The 17,995-nt window shown below is 55.4% G+C and overlaps 4 protein-coding genes across 4 annotated transcripts; 1 reads left to right on the top strand and 3 right to left on the bottom strand.

Moving 5' to 3' along the window:
* EsH8_VII_000476 (Vps53-like protein) lies at nucleotides 1-2,595 on the top strand (the record flags this gene model as incomplete). The annotated part of the gene is made up of 3 exons (XM_083270609.1): nucleotides 1-43; nucleotides 94-1,886; nucleotides 1,936-2,595. 3 exons carry the CDS (start codon nucleotides 1-3, stop codon nucleotides 2,593-2,595), a joined length of 2,496 nt encoding a protein of 831 aa, XP_083128166.1.
* Nucleotides 2,596-4,201: 1,606 nt separating this feature from the next.
* EsH8_VII_000475 (DUF1776 domain-containing protein) lies at nucleotides 4,202-5,791 on the bottom strand (the record flags this gene model as incomplete). The annotated part of the gene is made up of 3 exons (XM_083270608.1): nucleotides 4,202-5,122; nucleotides 5,180-5,692; nucleotides 5,759-5,791. The coding sequence occupies 3 exons, from the start codon at nucleotides 5,789-5,791 to the stop codon at nucleotides 4,202-4,204; spliced, it is 1,467 nt and encodes a 488-aa protein (XP_083128165.1).
* Nucleotides 5,792-6,579: 788 nt separating this feature from the next.
* On the bottom strand, nucleotides 6,580-8,569 carry EsH8_VII_000474 (major facilitator superfamily domain-containing protein; the record flags this gene model as incomplete). Its single annotated transcript, XM_083270607.1, has 4 exons — nucleotides 6,580-7,511; nucleotides 7,568-7,910; nucleotides 7,995-8,265; nucleotides 8,334-8,569. The coding sequence occupies 4 exons, from the start codon at nucleotides 8,567-8,569 to the stop codon at nucleotides 6,580-6,582; spliced, it is 1,782 nt and encodes a 593-aa protein (XP_083128164.1).
* A 7,919-nt stretch (nucleotides 8,570-16,488) lies between these two features.
* Nucleotides 16,489-17,772, bottom strand: EsH8_VII_000473 (cyclin-like protein; the record flags this gene model as incomplete). The annotated part of the gene is made up of 2 exons (XM_083270606.1): nucleotides 16,489-17,502; nucleotides 17,566-17,772. The coding sequence occupies 2 exons, from the start codon at nucleotides 17,770-17,772 to the stop codon at nucleotides 16,489-16,491; spliced, it is 1,221 nt and encodes a 406-aa protein (XP_083128163.1).
* Between the last annotated feature and the right edge of the window lie 223 nt (nucleotides 17,773-17,995).

Below are 17,995 nucleotides of genomic sequence, written 5' to 3'. Positions count from 1 at the left end.
ATGAACGGGTCGTCAATTGGCGAGAAAACATCACTCGATGCCGGTACTCCTCCCCGTTCCACCCAGCGCAGCTCGTCCCCTGACCTCTGACAGCCAACTACGACCCCATCGACCACCTGAACGAACTCTTCTCCCACCCTTCGACCGTCACCTCGATCAGCCGCGTCTCGGACACATTACAAACCCATAAGAATGACCTCGCCGTCGAAATCTCCGAGCTCGAGGTCGCTCAGGCCTACGGGCCAGACTCGAGCCTCGAGCGCATGCAGTCCGCCCAGGCCGAGCTAGCCCAGCTCTTCCGCAAGATCGAGACGGTGCGATCCAGAGCAATCCAGACCGAGCAGAACATCACTTCCATGACGGCCGACATTAAGCGTCTGGACGGCACGAAGCGGAACCTGACGCTGAGCATGACGGCGCTCAAACGGCTCCAGATGTTGACGACGGCTTACGAGCAGCTGAGGGGATTGGCCAAGACGAGACAATACAGGGACTGCGCGAGTCTTCTCCAGGCCGTGCTGCAGCTTATGAAGCACTTCAACAGCTACAGGAGCATCGAGCAGATTGCCACGCTGAGCAGGGGGGTCTCGGAACTGCAGCGCGAACTGCTCGAGCAGGTCTGCGAGGACTTTGAGATTGCGTTTGCCAAAGGAGAGGTCGTTCAACGCAGGGGCACACTGGTCGAGGCTTGCCTTGTCATGGATGCCTTGGGCGACATGGCCCGGACGCGGCTGATGAACTGGTACGTGAACACGGAGCTGCGGGAGTACCGCCAGGTGTTCAGGGGCAACGACGAGGCCGGGAACCTGGACAACATCGGTCGGAGGTACGCATGGTTCAAGCGCATGCTCAAGACCCACGAGGACGAGCACGCCGTGATTTTCCCGGCCCACTGGCGAGCGAACGAATTGCTGGCGATGGCCTTCTGCGACGGCACGCGAGACGATTTCAAGGGAATTCTGGAGAGGAGCATGCGGAAAGCAGATGGGCAGAAGATCGACGTCAACCTCCTGCTGAGCTGCCTTCAGGAGACGCTGGACTTTGAGCATGGTCTGGAGAAACGGTTTGCCAACGAGCCGCGAGCCAGCATCGACACGCTGAGTTCGTCTGACGACAGAGCCTCGAATTTCCATGGCTCCATATCCACCGCTTTCGAACCGTACTTGAGCTTGTGGGTGGAGTCGCAAGACAAGCAGCTTGCTACCATGATACCGAAGTATCGCAACCAGCCCCTACTACCGGAAGACGAAGAGTTTTCCTCGCAAGCCGTCATTTCCTCCGCCATTGAGCTTTTCCACTTCTACAAACTCACCCTTTCGCAATGCGCCAAGCTGTCGACTAGCGACAGACTCTTGGACCTCTCCAAGACCTTGGCCAAGTACCTCGACGAATACGCGCAGCAAGTTCTTCTCCACATCCTCCAGAGAGCAGGACCCCAGGGGCCGCCAATTCAAGACGTCATATTGGTCTTGAGTACGGCCGATTTCTGGTCCACAAATACCACTCAGTTGGAAGAGAACATCAAGAAGCGCATTGACAACGAGTTTATCAGCAAGGTTGACCTGTCATCGCAGGCCGATGCGTTCCTCGGCGTGGCCAGCGCTGCCGTCCTCACGCTGGTGCGCAATGTCGAGATTACTTGCGAGGGGCCCTGGCGCGAGATGAGAAACACGGGCTGGAGCACTATGGAGAGTGTGGGTGACCAAAGCTCCTATGTCGGCGAACTGCTGTCTGCTGTGAACGGCAAAGCCGAAGAAATCCTGGGCCTCGTGGTCAAGCAGCAATACGCAAGAGCGTTTTGCGACAACCTCGTGGACCATCTCGTAAACGCCTACATCACCAACATTGTCCAGTGCCGCCCAGTTTCCGAGGTTGGCGCTGAACAGGTAAGGCCCACCTCTCAAATCCCATCTGCAGCCACTAACCACGTTCTAGATGCTTCTTGACAAGTATGTCTTGACCAAGGCATTCGAGAATCTCCTGTCCTACCACAACAAATCGTCGACACCACACACAGCGCCGGCAGGCTACGTCAAACGAGTGAACCAGACAATGAACCGCATTGACCCCCTTCTGAAAACGCTGCAAGTCCGCCCTTCGCCGCCAGAGGGTCTCGTGCAAGCCTATCTCATCCACATCGGCGACCGGTCCGACACGAACTTCCGAAAGATCCTCGATCTCAAGGGCGTCCGCAAGAGCGACCAAGGCCACCTGGTCGAGCTGTTCGGCATCCACCGCGAGGGCAACCTCAGCGACAAACTCGTACAGCAGTCCCCGTTGTTGACACCGCTTATGGCGACAGCTAGTCTCGGAAGCTCCAGCCTTGGGTCTATCAATGCAAGCACCGCGCTCACGACGGCCAGTAGTGCGATGCCAGGGTTGCCGACGAAGTTCGACGCGACATCGCTGGGCGAGAAGTTGCTTAGCGCGGCGAGGGACTTGGGTCAGGGAACGGGTCCGGGGGGCATCGCGGGTACGGAAAAGGCGACTATGAACGAGAACCTCAAGAACTTTGGCAAGTTCTTCAGGAGGGATCTCGGAGGATTCGGGGCCAGGTTTGGTAAGAGGGACGAGAGCGCTGATGGGCAGCGGTAATGAAGGTCGGTTTTTTTAGCGAGCAAGCACTGTTTTACGCCGCCGACAAGATGGATGGGCAAACATGGCCTACTTTACGCTGCACACGCAGCCGGGTTCGTTACGGCCGTTGAGGTCGGATTGGGTTTTTAGAAGAGTCTAAGCAACACTGCGCCGAGACTTGTAGGTTATGAAGATCGATGTCAGATATACTTGGACATGTGAAAAGACCTGGTTGTCTATCTATCCCTGCTGCCATCATGCTCTCGTCAGGGTAACATCTCTAGATCCATTCCGGAAAATCAACCGCTCTACACTTGAGTGTTGGGTTGGTTGGATACTGGACAGGAACATGGCCTGGAACTCCGTCAAACGATGCATACCCACGAGCTCCATACAAAAGGGAAGGAAGGATACATACACAATAGAGTGGATAAGAGAGACAGTGGGAGAGGGAAAGAAAGAAACAGAACAAAAAAAGACAAAAGAACATGAATAACTCCACGGACGAAACAGGACTCGAACCCGCAGCCTTATCTATCGGAGACCCGCTCATTCCAGGACAAGCCAAGGTAGAGGGGTTTGGGAAACCGGAAAGATATGCGCTACCATTGCGCCATCCGTCCTCGTGTTGTTGCATAGAGAAGTGAATAGACAAAACCCCATTATGTTAGCAGTGTTCGGGCGGGTGGGTTTTGGGCGGGGATCGTGAGTGAGCGCGTGAGTGGTGTATTTGTGTGTGTGTGTGTGTGTGTGTGTGTGTGTGTGCCCCTCTTGCTCTTGGTGGGGTTTTTCTTCGGTTCGGCACGACCCTCCCTACACGCCACCGCCTTCCTCACTCACACCCATCAACCTCTTGCCCCTCAGTATGAACCCTCGGGAGGGTCAAGGTCTGGGAGGGAGAGGAGAGGGTGTCTTCCATGCCGGCTCATCTTGAGCTTGGATGAGTGTGAATTTTGGGGGCGACGTAGATTTAACTCTTGATCTTTTCTCTAAAGGAAGCACGCGAGCACGAGAATACCAGGGCTCGATGGGGGGTCTCATGGGCTTCGTAAGACTTCTACGGCGGTTAGCAGCGTGGGGCTCTCGCATGGATATGGGAGAGGGCGGCAGCAAAGACTGATGTGGGGAGAGCCACGGCTTCCCAACACCAGAAAATAGAGAGAAAAAAGGGTTCGGGATCAGCAAGTGTTAAAGACGCCCAGATGGGACTAGAGCATCACACGTGGAAGGAGATATGTCACGAAAAGATGTTGGAAATGACAAAAACGATCCACGAATTTTCCCTGCGAATGAATGATGCGTTTCATTTAGCCACGGTATTGCACTGCATTACTGTCGTAACTATGTTTCAATGAGTCGTGATTCCCCTATGCCCTACGAGTGGAGTCGTCAATCATGTCCTATTCTCAACAGTAATTAGGGTGGCGTTCTCCCGCCCAAGGTACACCGTGCCATCAATGCTGCTGACGCAACGAGACGGCTCGTCCTACGAGCTGTCCCAAGCATGGCGGTCTGCGGCGTCCCCGACGACCGCTTGTTGTGCTGCCGCATCTTGGGGCGGACCTGTGCCCCGAACATTGAGGCCGGCTTGTTCTGGAGATTGTCAATCCGGTGCGTTCCCTCTCTAAGACGACCTCCACACGTTGCTGTCCAGTTTCTCCTCCGGCACGGCAACAAAGTCCTGGCCCTCGTCGTTCTCGCTGCCGTCGAGCGAGCCGTCAAAGGAGCTGGTCTGCCATGCCGACAATTCGTCGACGCGGCGGATGCCCATCATCCACGAGACGAGGCCGCGCGGCACCCAGCGGCCGACAAAGCCGTAGACACTGGCGCCGAGGCCGACGCGCACGGTGCCGCTGGTGATGGAACCGTCGATGACGTCAAACACGGCGTTGTGCAGGTGGCGGAGGGAGCTTCCCTTGAGGCCGCGGATGCGGCCGGCCGAGATGGCCGAGGTGCTCTGCATGACAAAGTTGCGACCGTAGGCGTGGCGGGCGTTATCGGGCCACATGAGGGTCTCGGTGGCGTCTGCGTCAACGCCGGGGGCGCCCTCGAGAAGGCCTCGCTGGGAAGGGTGGGTGTGCTTCGCGGGCTGGAAGCCGGTGAAGTCGAACGTGCCCAACTGCATGTGGGTCACCGGGATGCCGAGAGGCCGCAGCTCGGCCGTCAGCACCTCGGTGAAGGCCGACAGGGCAGACGAGACGGTCGCCTCGGGGGCGTGGAAAGGGGGGTTGATGGAAGAGATGATGGACGGGGTGAAGACGAGCACCTTGGGCGGCGTCCACTTCTCCCCGGGCGGGCTTAGGCGGGTCGTCAGGAGCGGCAGGAAGGCCTGGATGGTGAGGATGGGGTGAAGCAGGTGGGTGTTGAAGAGGTCTGCAAAGCTGGATGGCGGGATCGTGGCGATGGGTGAGGTCTGGTAGTTGAGCGAGGGGATGAGGATGACGGATTTCAGCTGCAGAAAGTTGGGTTTTGTGCGAGGCGCCGGGGCGTGCGGTGACTGAAGATATTGGGCAAAGCTGTCGATGGCTGCGCCAGCTCTAGGAGGCTGTTGGGCTTCGTCAGTAAAGGTCCAGCACCGAGTGGCATCGCCAGCAGTACTCACATCCGTAGTGTCAATCGTCAGAGGCAGGATATCCGGCCTCGCCAGGCTGAGCACCATGCTCTCATCCTCCTCGGCGTTGCAAACGATATAAACGATAAACCCTCTCCTCTCAAAGTCCAGAGACAAGGATCTCGTCAAGGGCAAGGTCGGCGATCCGGCGATGACGACAACCTCGAGACGGCCTCCGTTCCTCGCCCGTTTCGCCCGCCGCGTCTTCCGGCAAAACCTGCTACTCCTGTACGACCGGTAGGCCACGACTCCCACGACAGCGACGATGGCGCCGGTCAGGATCTTGTGCTCCTTCACCCAGCCATGCAACCTCTCGTATCGGCCCATGGCTATCACCTCGATGGGAATGTGGCGGAGGGGCGGGCTCGGCCGCACAGAGTCGGGCAGCCATTCTGAAGTTGCGAGCGTCTCTCTCACGACCTGGGCAGCCTTGTCTACGTGCGGGTTGATAAGGCTGGCAAGCTCGTCGGAGTATCGGCGAATGTGGTTGGGCAACGAGGACAGCTGTGGGAGATGGTGGCGTCAGTAGCGCTCGTGATCAGAAGATGGGGACGGGGAGGTGGTGCTTACAACGTCCAGGAACTGCTGGTCGTCCGCCGACATTTTGACGGTATTGGTCAGGTATCAGACGAATGGTAGTAGTCGTAAACGGCTGAAGCTCCGAACAGTGACGTTGGACAGCTTCGTAAGAGATAGCTTGCGGTGAGGTTGGTCAAGAAGTGAGCTCGCGTCTGCCGAAAAAAAAAAAAAAAAAGGTCAGCGACAAGCCAGGACCAGCTCTAGGTTCAGCGAAGACGTGGGGAAGCCTCCGCTGTGCGGGTCAAAGTCTCGTTGGCTGTGGCTGCACCGAAGGGCCCGGGTTTGACCCAGCTCTCGGCGGTGATTGGCCGCCGTCATCGCCGAGCCCTCCCGTTATCTAAGGTTTGTTTTGTTTCCGCCGACTTCAACGTCACTGCCACAGCTGGTCATTGCGGTGCATGAATGCCCATTTCAGCTCCCTATGCCATTTCTACACCAACCCCTTTTGAGCCCCTTTTGGTATTAAACCACTACGTCGACTCGACTCGTTCACCACGGCAGATATCACAAGGCTCTTGACTGTGTCCGCCCAAAAGTACGTCCAGTCAGGGCTTTCTGTCTGAGAAGGTGCAACATTTGTGAATGGCTTATGGGGGCAATTGGGGAAATCCGATGCCCGAAATCACCGCCTTTGCCTATTGTCGCCTTTCCTGTCCAGACTCGCATTATCAATCACTTTTGTGCCTGGTTTGGTGTCTCATGTTTCTCATTATTGATTAAACCTAATTATCCACCAGCATTTCATTCTCTGACTTTGTTTATGGCCCAACGCTCCTTGGCGAGGCATCACGGCCTTTGCCCGGGCGCTATTCTTAGAAGACGAGACCCTTGGTCTGGTTCATCTTCTTGAGGTTATAGTTCTTGATCATGAACACGGCAATGAAGCCGAAGACCATGACAGAAGTTCCCGCGGCAAGCATCCTCGTCTGCGCATACCCATACGCCTTTTGGATCGCAATGCGCTCCTCGCTGCCAACGGGGAAGCTCAGCTGCATGTCGAGGTCCGAGTAGATATCGCCTATGCTTTCAAGCGCGGACTCGGGAAGATAGCGCTCGAGAGACTTCTCAAAGGTGTTGGTCCAGATCGTCGCAGAGATTGTGTTGCCTACGGAACCGCCAATGTTGCCGCAGACGCTCAATACCGCGAGGGCAGCGGCGACATGCTGGTGGTCGACGGCAGCGAGGATGGCGACCTGCATGCAGAGGATGAAGACGCTTCCGCCGATAGACGTGAAGATCTGGCACATGACGAGGTAGCCAACGCTCTGGCCAGGCTGACGGAAGTAGATCATCAAGCCCTGTCCAAAGGTGTAGAGTGGCACACCGACCATCAGGAGCCAACGGAAGCGGCCCGTCTTGGAGATGGAGAATCCGACGATGAAGAGCAGCACGCCAGAGACCACGTCAAAGGTGTTGCCGACGTATCCAGCGTTTGACACGGACAGGTCGTTGACGACCTGGAGGAAGGAGGTGAAGTAGCTGTTCCAGCAGTAATAGGCGACTTGGTATGTGATATCCAGGAGGCAGGCGCCCATGACGGTTCGGTTGGCGAAAAACTCAAACTTGAAGAACGGCTTGGGCGCAAGGAAGAGCTCGTTGAGCAGGAACAGAACTAGCACGACGAAGCCGGTGACGATCATGGCGATGATGTAGGCCGACTTCCAGCCGTTCGGGGCGGTACTGGCAAGGGAGAACGGGAGGAGGAAGGTGACGAGACCGCAGGCGAACAAGATGACTCCGAGGACTGTCGCGCAAAATCGGTTAGCACCCCGCAACCTCGCAGACAGAGGGAAAGCATACCATCAAATTCAATGAGGCCCCACTGGATGTTCTCTACAAACGTTCTGCCGCTGGGCTCCCGGATGAGGGTGCCGCTCTTCTTGGCCTTTCGGATATTCCACTTCAAGATGCCGTACATGGGGATGGCCACCACAGGCAGCACGATGGAGAAGCAGCCGAAGCCCCATCGCCAGTTGACGTTGTCGAGGAACCCCTCGGCGGCCTTGGGCCCTGCGAATGCCGTGATCATGTAAGGGGACGAGGTGAAGGCGAAGGCCAGACCTCGGTTTTTCAAATGGGTCGAGTCGGCCGTGATGACGTCGATGCTGTAAGTCAGACCTGACCAGCCAACCTGCCAAAAGACCTATCGTTTCTCCAGAGTTAGTGCTCTGTGCCCCCTCTCGTTTCTCGGCCTGGGTCGAGGAAATCGTGGCGGGTGAGATCTTACCATTGCGGCACAATAGGTGGCGAGATTCTGGCTAGCAGCCAGCAAGATCATGCCCAGGGTAGCGAAGAACACCATCAGGAGGAAGCCCTCGGCTCGGCCCCACAGATCCAGGATCTTGGCCAGCGGGATGTACACCGAGGCTGTCATTGCACTCGAAACAATATCGATAACCGGGAGGAGCGAATGGGACTGGAAGTCGCTGGCCGCATATGGCGTCAGGCTGTAAAGTACCGAGCTCTGGAATCCATTGGTGAGGTATAGGAGCCACATGCTGCATTGGGAGAGCTGACATTAGCCGCCTGTGCAGAGGCATCCCGGCGAGAACAGGAGGATACTCACAAAATGAAGATGGCAATCAGCGAGTTCTTGCTCCATGTGAGAGTCAAGGCCTGGGCCAGCTTGACTCCGTGCTGGACAGCCTCACTGGGCAGGTCATTGACCGGCTTCTCGTCGGCAATGTCGCCGAGTTCTTGGTCGTTCTTGTTGTCCGGCGCCGCGGTGATGGCCACGGGAGCATCTTCAGCCTGGGCCGGCTTGCGGCCGAGAACCTCTCGGAGCTGGGAAACCACTGCCATGATGGTATATTTTGCTGTGCAGGCAGAGAGGAGAGCGGATGAAGTTCTACGGTGGCGTGCCGGACGGCAGCCCGTGGGGTTCGGCAGCAGATAAAGACATTCAAAGGCAGCATGTTTTCGCGCCGCACCTTAGTGTGGCGCTCGTGAATCCACTACTGCCACCCATCACGGCCCTAGCGTCCAAAGGATTTCCCGCGACCCACGAATCGGTTCAGGACAAACCCAACTATCATCTGATAAGATGAGGCTATCAGCCTGTAGTGTCAGGACGCACCCGAAATCGGCAGTGCCTTGGCACGGAACCGAGGGCTCGGGAAGTGGTCTGTCGGATGGGGACCCCTGGGAATTTTTGCGAAGGATTCTGTAAATGCTTGGCACTGCCCGCGATGCCGGATTTCCGACTTTTACTGTGGATGGTGGTGAAGACGCGGCTGTCTGATTGATTAGATTAGATGGGCCAGGCGAGAGGCTTGGCCAAACTTGGCTCTACGGCCCGTGGCGCTACCACCCCATGCAGCATGGCGCCGTAAGCTATTGGGAAAAGTTGCCCGAGGGGCTGGCTGCCAGAAGCATCAGACACAAAATTTTCTCGCTTTCTTTCTCCCGACTGGCATGAGTTGGATCTTAGGGTCCGCCTGTTCGGGGTATGCTTTGTAGCACACCCGAACGATTGCAGCGAAACTCTTCTCCCGGTTGCTCGTTGCGTTGCCTTTGGTGTGCCAACTGGGTGCTTGTTTTTTAGTCCCCGGCCGAGAGTCACTTGACGTGCACTGAGGATAACTTCCGCTAAGATCCGCTAAGTATGGAGAAGCAGTCGGGGTGCCACGTTGATCATCTATCCACCTCTTGGTTCCCAGCCCTACGAATGCCTCGAGGCAGAGTAGCATTGCTCGGGAGGGTGATGCCCGTCGAATCAACCCATGGGAAAGGCCATCGGGCGACTTCACGAGTGCTGCCGTAGTCGGAGCAAGTGTGATAGAAAGGACGAGACTGACGCAGGCGGACGAAGGCTGCGGAGGTGTGGTGTGTGGGAGTCTGTAACAGGCGGCTGCAAATCCTTTTCTAGTGGACGGCCATTACGTATTAGGCCCGAAAGGCGAGTCATAGTGTGATTCTTGCAGTGCTGGATGTTCGTGAGGCCCAGATACCGTTCGTATTCGATGTCAGTTTCCGGCGAGCGGGCCCCCTTGGGAAGGACTCGTGTTCCGAAGCTAGCACATTTTCTCGTTGTGCAACGGGAGACCAATCTTGGTCGGGCTATGATGCATTCTCACCACCCTCTGAATCTTCGGCCGTCTGAGAGAGTGCCTCGGTCGGAACGTGGGGTCTGCCGTTCCGATAATGTGGCGTGGTTCGGCTATTCCAGGTTGATATTCCTTCAGAAGTTGTTGTGGGTGGGTGTTTCCACCGGAGTCTGACCCGACTTGCGGATATCCCTGTTGCTGAGGTTTCAAACTCTGCAAACATATACCCAAGGGCCAGAATAGTTACCAAGTTAACCACAACAAGCAATTGTCCGGCGTTGTACGGCTTGCCTCAGGGCACCACATGACGGAATATCGAAGAGCGGCAGGTTGACCCGGGCACCAACAACTGGCACGGGACTTCATCGCGAACTACATCCAGCTGCCTAATTTCTTTTGGCTTCACGGCAAAATGTCTGCCCGATTGCCCGAAAATTCTTTTGCCCCCAATATCCATGGGAAGACTTAGGATGGAGACACTTGCGGTATCATCTGCACAGGCCGACAGGCATGGAACAGGAGGTAGTTTCTGAGAACACAACAAACCTGGTATCTCTAATTCACCTCTTTAGCAGTGATACCCGAGCTCCGGTATTCTAGATCAGGGGTTGAGAAGGTTCTCATGGGAGTACTATTTGTCTTGGGACGTGGCCGGATATATTCCCGGGACTTTGCCATCTTCACCCAAAAGCTATTGGGACAGGACGACAACTTACCAACATTTCACATGAGGTAAAGCCATCCGATCAAGGCTCCGGCCCGCCATCAAAAAATGACATAACAAAGCTAGCTCCACACACTTACGTCTTGCAATCTCATACTCTGCCATTCTTCAGCCGCTCAGACGTCAGCAAACATAAGCCCCCCACATCTCCATCCACCGACGGCTCGAATGAGCATCATACGTGACAGCCCCTTCTGCTTCGTCCTGAGACAATTAGACTGACTGGATATATCTACCAGCAAGCCTCGCTGCACAGAATCTGCGCAAAGTGATTCCCATGCGTGGCAGATCGTGCCGCAGCCTTTCGGTTCGTATGCCCGAACGTGCCAACGACAGACTTCGAACCTGATCAATAGGGTCAGCGGGTCGACGAGAGAATCGTCTCAGGTAATTCTAATTAAACAGGCCCCAAAATCTTACTTCTTCATCTTTCAAGGCCCGAATATGACAGTGCCGGGCACGAATACATGCAAAAAGATGATGAAGATGCCATTGGAGGATGTCTTCCCCTTTCACTCGGAGTAGCCTGAATCAACAGCCACCGGGTGAAAAAGCACGGCCAGCGAGTCCTTGCCAGTTACAATCACACGAGACCGCCCAGTACTCAATCTCTTCCGTTGTACTGTGAGATATTACGAGTAGATGTTTGGCATGGGGAGAAAGCGTCCCCCGACGATATAAGATTTCCGGGCTCGTCGTATTTTCCAAACCCTGCCTGGATCTGAGAACTTTAATTGGCTTTCCGTAGCCGGAACGTTAATCCGCTGGGAGCAGAGGCGCTGGAGAAGTGTGCTTAGATTCCTAGCCATATCACTTGCAGCTGTAAGCAAATGTAGCACATTTTTAGAGAACCTTCGGGGCAGTAGTTTGCAAGCGTTGGCAGTACCCTCCGCGTATCTTGTAGTCGTCGGGAACACAAGAGTCCCCTAGGACCGACCTGTTACGATCCCCTGCCGACCAGGATGTTTCGAAAGCCCGTCTCGGAGCTGTGGATGCCGAAGCAAGAAGTCAGCGACAGGATGGGTTTCCGGTGTGAATAAACCCTCCCTGTCCCGTGATTGTGTGTAGGTTCGCAAACCTTTTCTAGTTTCGCCTCAGAATCTGCCCCTGTAAGATTTTTCGTTTCGTGTCCAACTTCTGTGTGAGCACGAGGCTTAATTGTGGAGTGATTTACATATCCAAGTGATGAACGCAGCACACTCGAGGAGCGAGGCTGAACAGCCTCGAGCTCAAAAGGCGGATATTGTGGCCTTGGCGGGCACGGACTAGCCCCGGGTAGCAACTTTGAGCGAGCAACTGCCATGTAAGATATACCATCGCCAAGTCAGCTCTAAAGAGTGAGAATGACAACTCAGCGGTCCGTGAGCGGCCTCCTTCCGCGATTGTGATCTCAAGAGTGTGACCCCCAGGAGCAGGCCCAGAACATATACAAGGAGGGGTGAAAAGCGGCCCTGAAGCAGCACCAATACATGTGGCTGTTGTATCGAAGGTTATATCAAGACGATACGCAAACCCAAATATAAAGGGAGAAGCCAGGAGCAATAAGTCAGACACCAGGGAAATACCAAAATCTTTCTCGCCAACCTAACTATTTAGCACATATTTCAGCTTTGCCGTAACTTATATCTAACATATTGAAACTTGGAGAAGCCCGCTCTCGCACCTTGATCTTATATAGCACCATAAAAGGAAATGACTTAGGGATATACACCTATGGCCTCACAAGAACTCCCACAAGGTAATCTATAACTTGAGAGAAAGTAGGTAAACCAAAAGCTGGCCGACGTTGTCGTCCTCTCCAGTTTCAACATCCCACTTCGTCTAACACATAACATCTTTTATTTCCATACGCACGTAGAAACATCCGATATAACTCAAATACGGTCGTCAAAAGACGTGAGGGATTTGCTTAGCAGCAACTAAACAACAGCTCGCGCTCCATGGGAGTCCATGGCCGGCAAAAGCCTGCCTTCTCGACCCGCTGCCCCAAATGCAAAAGCTGAAGAGATACCAAATACTCGAGCAGGTCGCGGCATTTGTGCGAATGGAAGAGGGAGAAGAAAGAAGGGAGTGGCCGGTTTGACAGGCCCCAAGTGCGGAACGGGAGAACAACGACACAACGACTGACCCCATCCTCGAGGCCAGGATACCTCGGCGACAACGTCTGTCAAAAGGCTGTAGGGTTCTGCCGGCCCGTAAAGGACCTCATATTCATTCCCATGAACAACACACGCGGTGAAGTGGGCTCCGCGAGCGAAGCATATCTTCTCTCGCATCGCAAGGGCGAAAAGGGGGGAGGGAGAGCATGGGAAACCCAGGTCGCCTCTTTCGACCCGGGATAGGCAAACGCCCTCCCTTTCTCCCAACCCTGCCTCCATGCGGACCACCTCGCGGCGCCCCATCGCGACCGCTCAAGCAGCACAGATCCGCGGGAGGACGCGAAAGCGCCCCCACGGCGCAGACCACGGCCGCCCGGGTTCCCCAGCGGCGACATCCCGTCAAGATGCCCGCCCCCGCTCCGGCTCTCGCCGACCCCCATCCCGAATATGCCACTTCACGCCCATCCACCCCCAAGCAGCATCGACTTTTTTTTTTTTTTTTTGCAAATCCCCTCATCCCGGCGCGGCGGGCCCCCCTTTTGACGTGTCAAGCGCCATCTTGTCTATCTTGAACAAGCATCAGGGGGGAGAGGGAGGGGACCAGCAAATAACCAACTCCCGAAAGACAAGACGCGTCGTTGGAAAACATGGATGGGCCCCGTTCGCGCACGGTGATGCCGCATGAAGAATGAAGCTTATAGGATCAGACGAACGAACCCATCCCGCGATCAACCGCGCACCCCGTCGTCCCATCTCCCTTCCCGCGCGTCCTGTCATAACAACAACAATAACAACCTCTACAGCGAGCATCCCCGTTTCCCACAACTTTTACTGTCCCCCTCCCCCCTCCTCTACTTTTTTTTTTTTCAACGGCGCTCGTTCATCAACCGAGGGGAGGCCCTCCCTCCCCCTTTTAACATCCCCGAACCCAGCGATTTCCCGCCGTTCAGGGTCATCGCATGATGCGAAATTCCATCTGATGTGACTCACCCATAAACTCCTCATCTCTCCATCCAAAGGGGGGCGAAAAAAAAGACCCCCGGACCACAGCCCGGCGCAAGATCCAGAAGGCAAAAGCAGGAAAGAGAAAGGGCGCCCGCCTCTCTCCCCGGGGCCAAGCCCCGACCGGCGATGCCTGTCCGCGTCCCAGCCCCCGTTACCTTATCGCATAACGGCCGTCAATGCGCGATCCCCCCTACAGGAAGGACCCCTGGGACGCCACGCACACGTAGTACACTACACACATAGCGTACACACACACACGCACAACACACAAACACATGCATCTCGTCATATGCCCGGCGCCCAGATATCCCTGCTCGGCAGACCAGTCGTGGCGCGACGACGGCGACGCCAGCAGGGAAGACCCGATCGTCCAACACGCACACCGCGCCACACCCTCCGTCCTCCCTAGCCTGCTGCTCAGAAGCTTATCTCGAGGCCAATCTTGTCTGCGCCGGTCACCACGACGCAGTCTTTCCTGTAAGATTACAAGAAACACACACACACACAAACGTGTACACAGCAAGGGAAAAGAGGAAAGAGATTTGGAAATAAAATACCATAAAACTTGCCCCCCCTGCCACAAAGACACCAACTCTTCAAATCTCGCAGCATAAAGCCCATCCCCACACCCCCCCCTTCCCCTCCTCGCCTGCCCTTCTACCCCCATCCCTACCTAATTCATTCCAGATGACGTTACACAAGGAGAGGGAATTAGAAGAGATGGATTCATAAAAGAAAAACAGAAATGGAAAAAAGAAAAGAAAAGAAGACCGAAAACCATCCAAAGCATCACTGCATCCTTCCCACCCCCACCCCAAAAATAAGCACGAACCCCTGCCATCCCAGGTACAAAATCCAAGTACCGTCCCCACACGTCCCCAAACGGGCCTAGTCCCCCCATCTCCCACCTCCCCCCACCCCTGTCCCGTTCTCCCATTCCCTCGCACACCCCCCCACATTTTGCTACTCAAATGACAGAAGAGAGAGAGAGAGAGTGGGAGAGAGAGATAGCTGGCAGCCTTACCTAATCAGGGCACGACACACCTCCCCAAAAGAAAATGGAAAAGAAATCCCTCCTCCCTCCCCTCCTCTACCCTCTCCGAGAAATGGCTCAGAATAAAATAAAATAAAAGGGAGTCCATGAGAGATTTACAGGAAGAAAACAAAGTAAACCAAAAACCGTACTGGCCAGATACGTAAAAACCCGGGACCAACAGAAAATGGTGTCGTGCCCATGTCACCGGTTTGGCCATAGGTTGAAAGGGGAGGGGAGGGAGAGGGGAGAGCAGATCATGTCACTGGAGCACCACAGTGACAAAAAAAACCACCCATTCCCTGGCCCCGATATGCAACACCACTCGCAGCGTACATACATACATGCCCCCCTTCCCATTCAAAGTTTCATGCACGCTTGCCACGGCTCGGCCGCAGACCTCCAATGGCTGACCTCCGGGCCCTCCATCCCGCGGCGGGACTAATGCAGTGACTCCCGATTAGCACCCTCAGCCCGGGGGCAAGGGGAAGGGGCGGGTAGACAGTCGTCTCCTGAAATCCACATGGGAAATGATGAGCCGTCGTACACGCATGGCCAGCTTCCCTTTTGCGTCACACCGCACAAATGTGGCTCTCCCCCCCCCATCACCAACTACCAAAATTAGAAAAATCACTTTGGGATGCACCGTCACGTTGAACAAGATCATGTAGAGGGGATTGGGGATTTCTTTTTTAAAAAAAAGTGCAGAGAATTTTTACTCTTTTTTTGTGCCTTTGTACAACTACCTTACATAGGAGGGAGTGCAAATGCGGGTATACGAAAGTCTCGAGGGCTCTCACCCCGGCTTGGGGGGATCAGGCAGCCTGATTATGGCTGCCTCTTTTTCCATCCAGAAATTTCCTTCTGGGATGAAGAAACAACAATCCAGCCTTCTCTCCAAAAATAACATGTGAAGCGACACCGATCCCCCGTATTCCCCTTATCCATTGGCGGCCCATTAGGGGATATCCGGCCTCCAAGGAGAATAAAAGGGGAAAGGGGACCCGGGTCCGTCCACCAATCTCGGAATGGTTTGATCCCGAATTGCGAAAAAAGTTACCGGCCAGGAGGTATTCGTGTGCTCAGTGGCCGCATGTTTCCCTTCCTTGAACCGGGCAAGGACGCCTTCTTCCGTCTGGTCAAAGTCCGCCCAAAACCTGTGTCATTCCATCGAAAAAAGATCCACCACACCTCTTTCTTTTGCTCTTCGAGAGGGTTCTCCCGGTCGGGTCCCTTCGCGAGACCCTACAATCTGACCTATGTTGCTGTCACTCCTTTTCGCATCGTGAGCAGGTCGCGGGTGTCGAATCTCTCGTCTCCCAAAAACTCTCCTCGGTTTGCCGCAAGGTTGACCGTTGTGCTTCCCATTCCTCCACCCTTCCTGGGGTGACCTTCTCGCGAACGTAAAACTCTTTCGTTGGGTGGTGTTGTGTAATAAAAGCCGCTGGATGCTGTGGAAAAAAGAAATAAAAAAAGAACTAAAAACTCGGGGGTTGGGTATGATCCGTATTCCTTTTTTTGGGACACTTCTGCTGAGTGAAAAATGGACTTTGTTGCGTAAAAAATCAAATCGCTCGATGCCATGACGTGCTGATGAAGAAAAAACCATTCTGTATGCCGCATGCAAACAATCTTTTTTCCTTATTTTATTCACTTCCTGGGGTCGCTCAAATTGCCCTGCCACGGGTATAATGAGGGGAAAGCTTCGATTGCCCGTATCGTAGCGTTGGTCGCTGGTGGGACTCCACGGGGAGGGGGGGAACCGATGAGGGTCTCTCAACAGTCCCCCGGTTCGACTCGACTAGTCGACGACATTAGGCCAGGTTGTGGCCTGTCGCGTGTTGGTGTACAAAGGGGGCGTATTGCTGCTGCACTTGTTGCTGCACGTATGCCGAGGTGTTGGGTTGGGGGGTGGGGGTGACGGGGCATCTCGGGGGGATCGGGTATGCGCCCTTGGAGATGGCACCGTACGCCGCGCCGTCGGGGGTGATGGGCGGGGTCATGTACCCCTCCACTACTCCTTGGATGGCCCCATGGCCTTTGTGAGGGGTGCTGTAGATGTTGGAATGTTTTGAGGCGGACTCGGAAGGCGGACTCGGAGGGCCGGCAGACTGGGCGCGGGCGATGTTGGCCTGGTGGGCCATGAAGGACGCCAGCTTCTTGGAGACGCCGGAGAAGTGCTGCGACGAGTACTTCCTTGCGAGGGCGACCGAGGGGCTGTGCAGGTGCTGGGACAGGGTCAGGAGGGTGACGTTCTCGACGTGGTCCCACTCTCCGTCGTTGATCTCGGGCTCGCCCAGAATCGCTCTCGCCAGGGCCAGGGACGCGCGGGCCATGATGGAAGGCTTCGTGGAGACGAAGTCGCGGTGGTACAGGGCGATCTCGCAGATGTAGGCAGCCATGTGCTCGACGTCGACCTTGTCGTGCTCCTCGGTGACGACGAGCTGGGTGAAGAAGTCGACGGTGGGGTGGCCGATGGTCCACTCGAGGGTGTTGAGGACGTGCATCTCCATCTGGGTGAACATTCCGGCGTCGTACAGGCCGCAGCACATGTTGTTGAGCTCGTGGATCTGGGGCACGCGGTCCTTCTTGTCCCCGTACTTGGCAGCGATCAACAGAGCAGCGCAGCCGACGAGCTGGTAGTGCTGCTTGTAGACGACTCGCTTGGAGCAGTACCGGTCGAGCAGGTTGACGGTGAGGAACAGAGTCTCGGGGAGGAGGGCAAAGGCGGCATGGGCTTCGATGAGAAAGTCGATGAGGTAGGGTCTCATGTACCATTGAATCTCCCGTTGCATGTCGATGAGGTTCGCGTCGGGCATCGTCTCATCCTAGTTCCACTGTCAGCAAGAAAGTCCAACCCCCGGCCGGTCGCTCCTTCCCGAATCACTAACCTCCATGTGCCTCATGTGCTTCATGATATCCTCCAGGTACTCGTCACCGGCAATGCGGGAGAGCTCGCTGGCGATAATCTCCTGCCGTTGCCTCGCGATCATCTTGGCAGCGTCCCGGGTACCCATTCTTGGCCGTTGGGGTTCGTCGAGGCACTCGGAGAAGTAGGCGGGATCGGAGTGTTGTTGTTGTTGCTGGTAGTACGCCATTTTGAATTGTGAATTGTGAGTCGAGGGCGGGTGCAAGGGGGTTGGATGACGGGGTCGAAGTTCCGTAAGGGGAAAGAGTGACGATTAAGTTCTCCAGGAAGCTTTTTTTGGTGGTCGGAGACGGAAAGACGAAAAAAAAAAGTTGGAATAAAAAAATCCGAATCGGCTGCGCAAGGGGGGAAAAAGAGTGGAAGGGTGCAACCAAAAGATTAGAATATTAGTA

The sequence above is a fragment of the Colletotrichum jinshuiense genome, chromosome 7 (assembly GCF_051148585.1).
Source record: "Colletotrichum jinshuiense chromosome 7, complete sequence".
Lineage (NCBI taxonomy): Eukaryota > Fungi > Ascomycota > Sordariomycetes > Glomerellales > Glomerellaceae > Colletotrichum > Colletotrichum jinshuiense.
The sequence above is the reverse complement of the archived record's forward strand: the minus strand, read 5'-3'. Positions and strand labels throughout refer to the sequence as shown.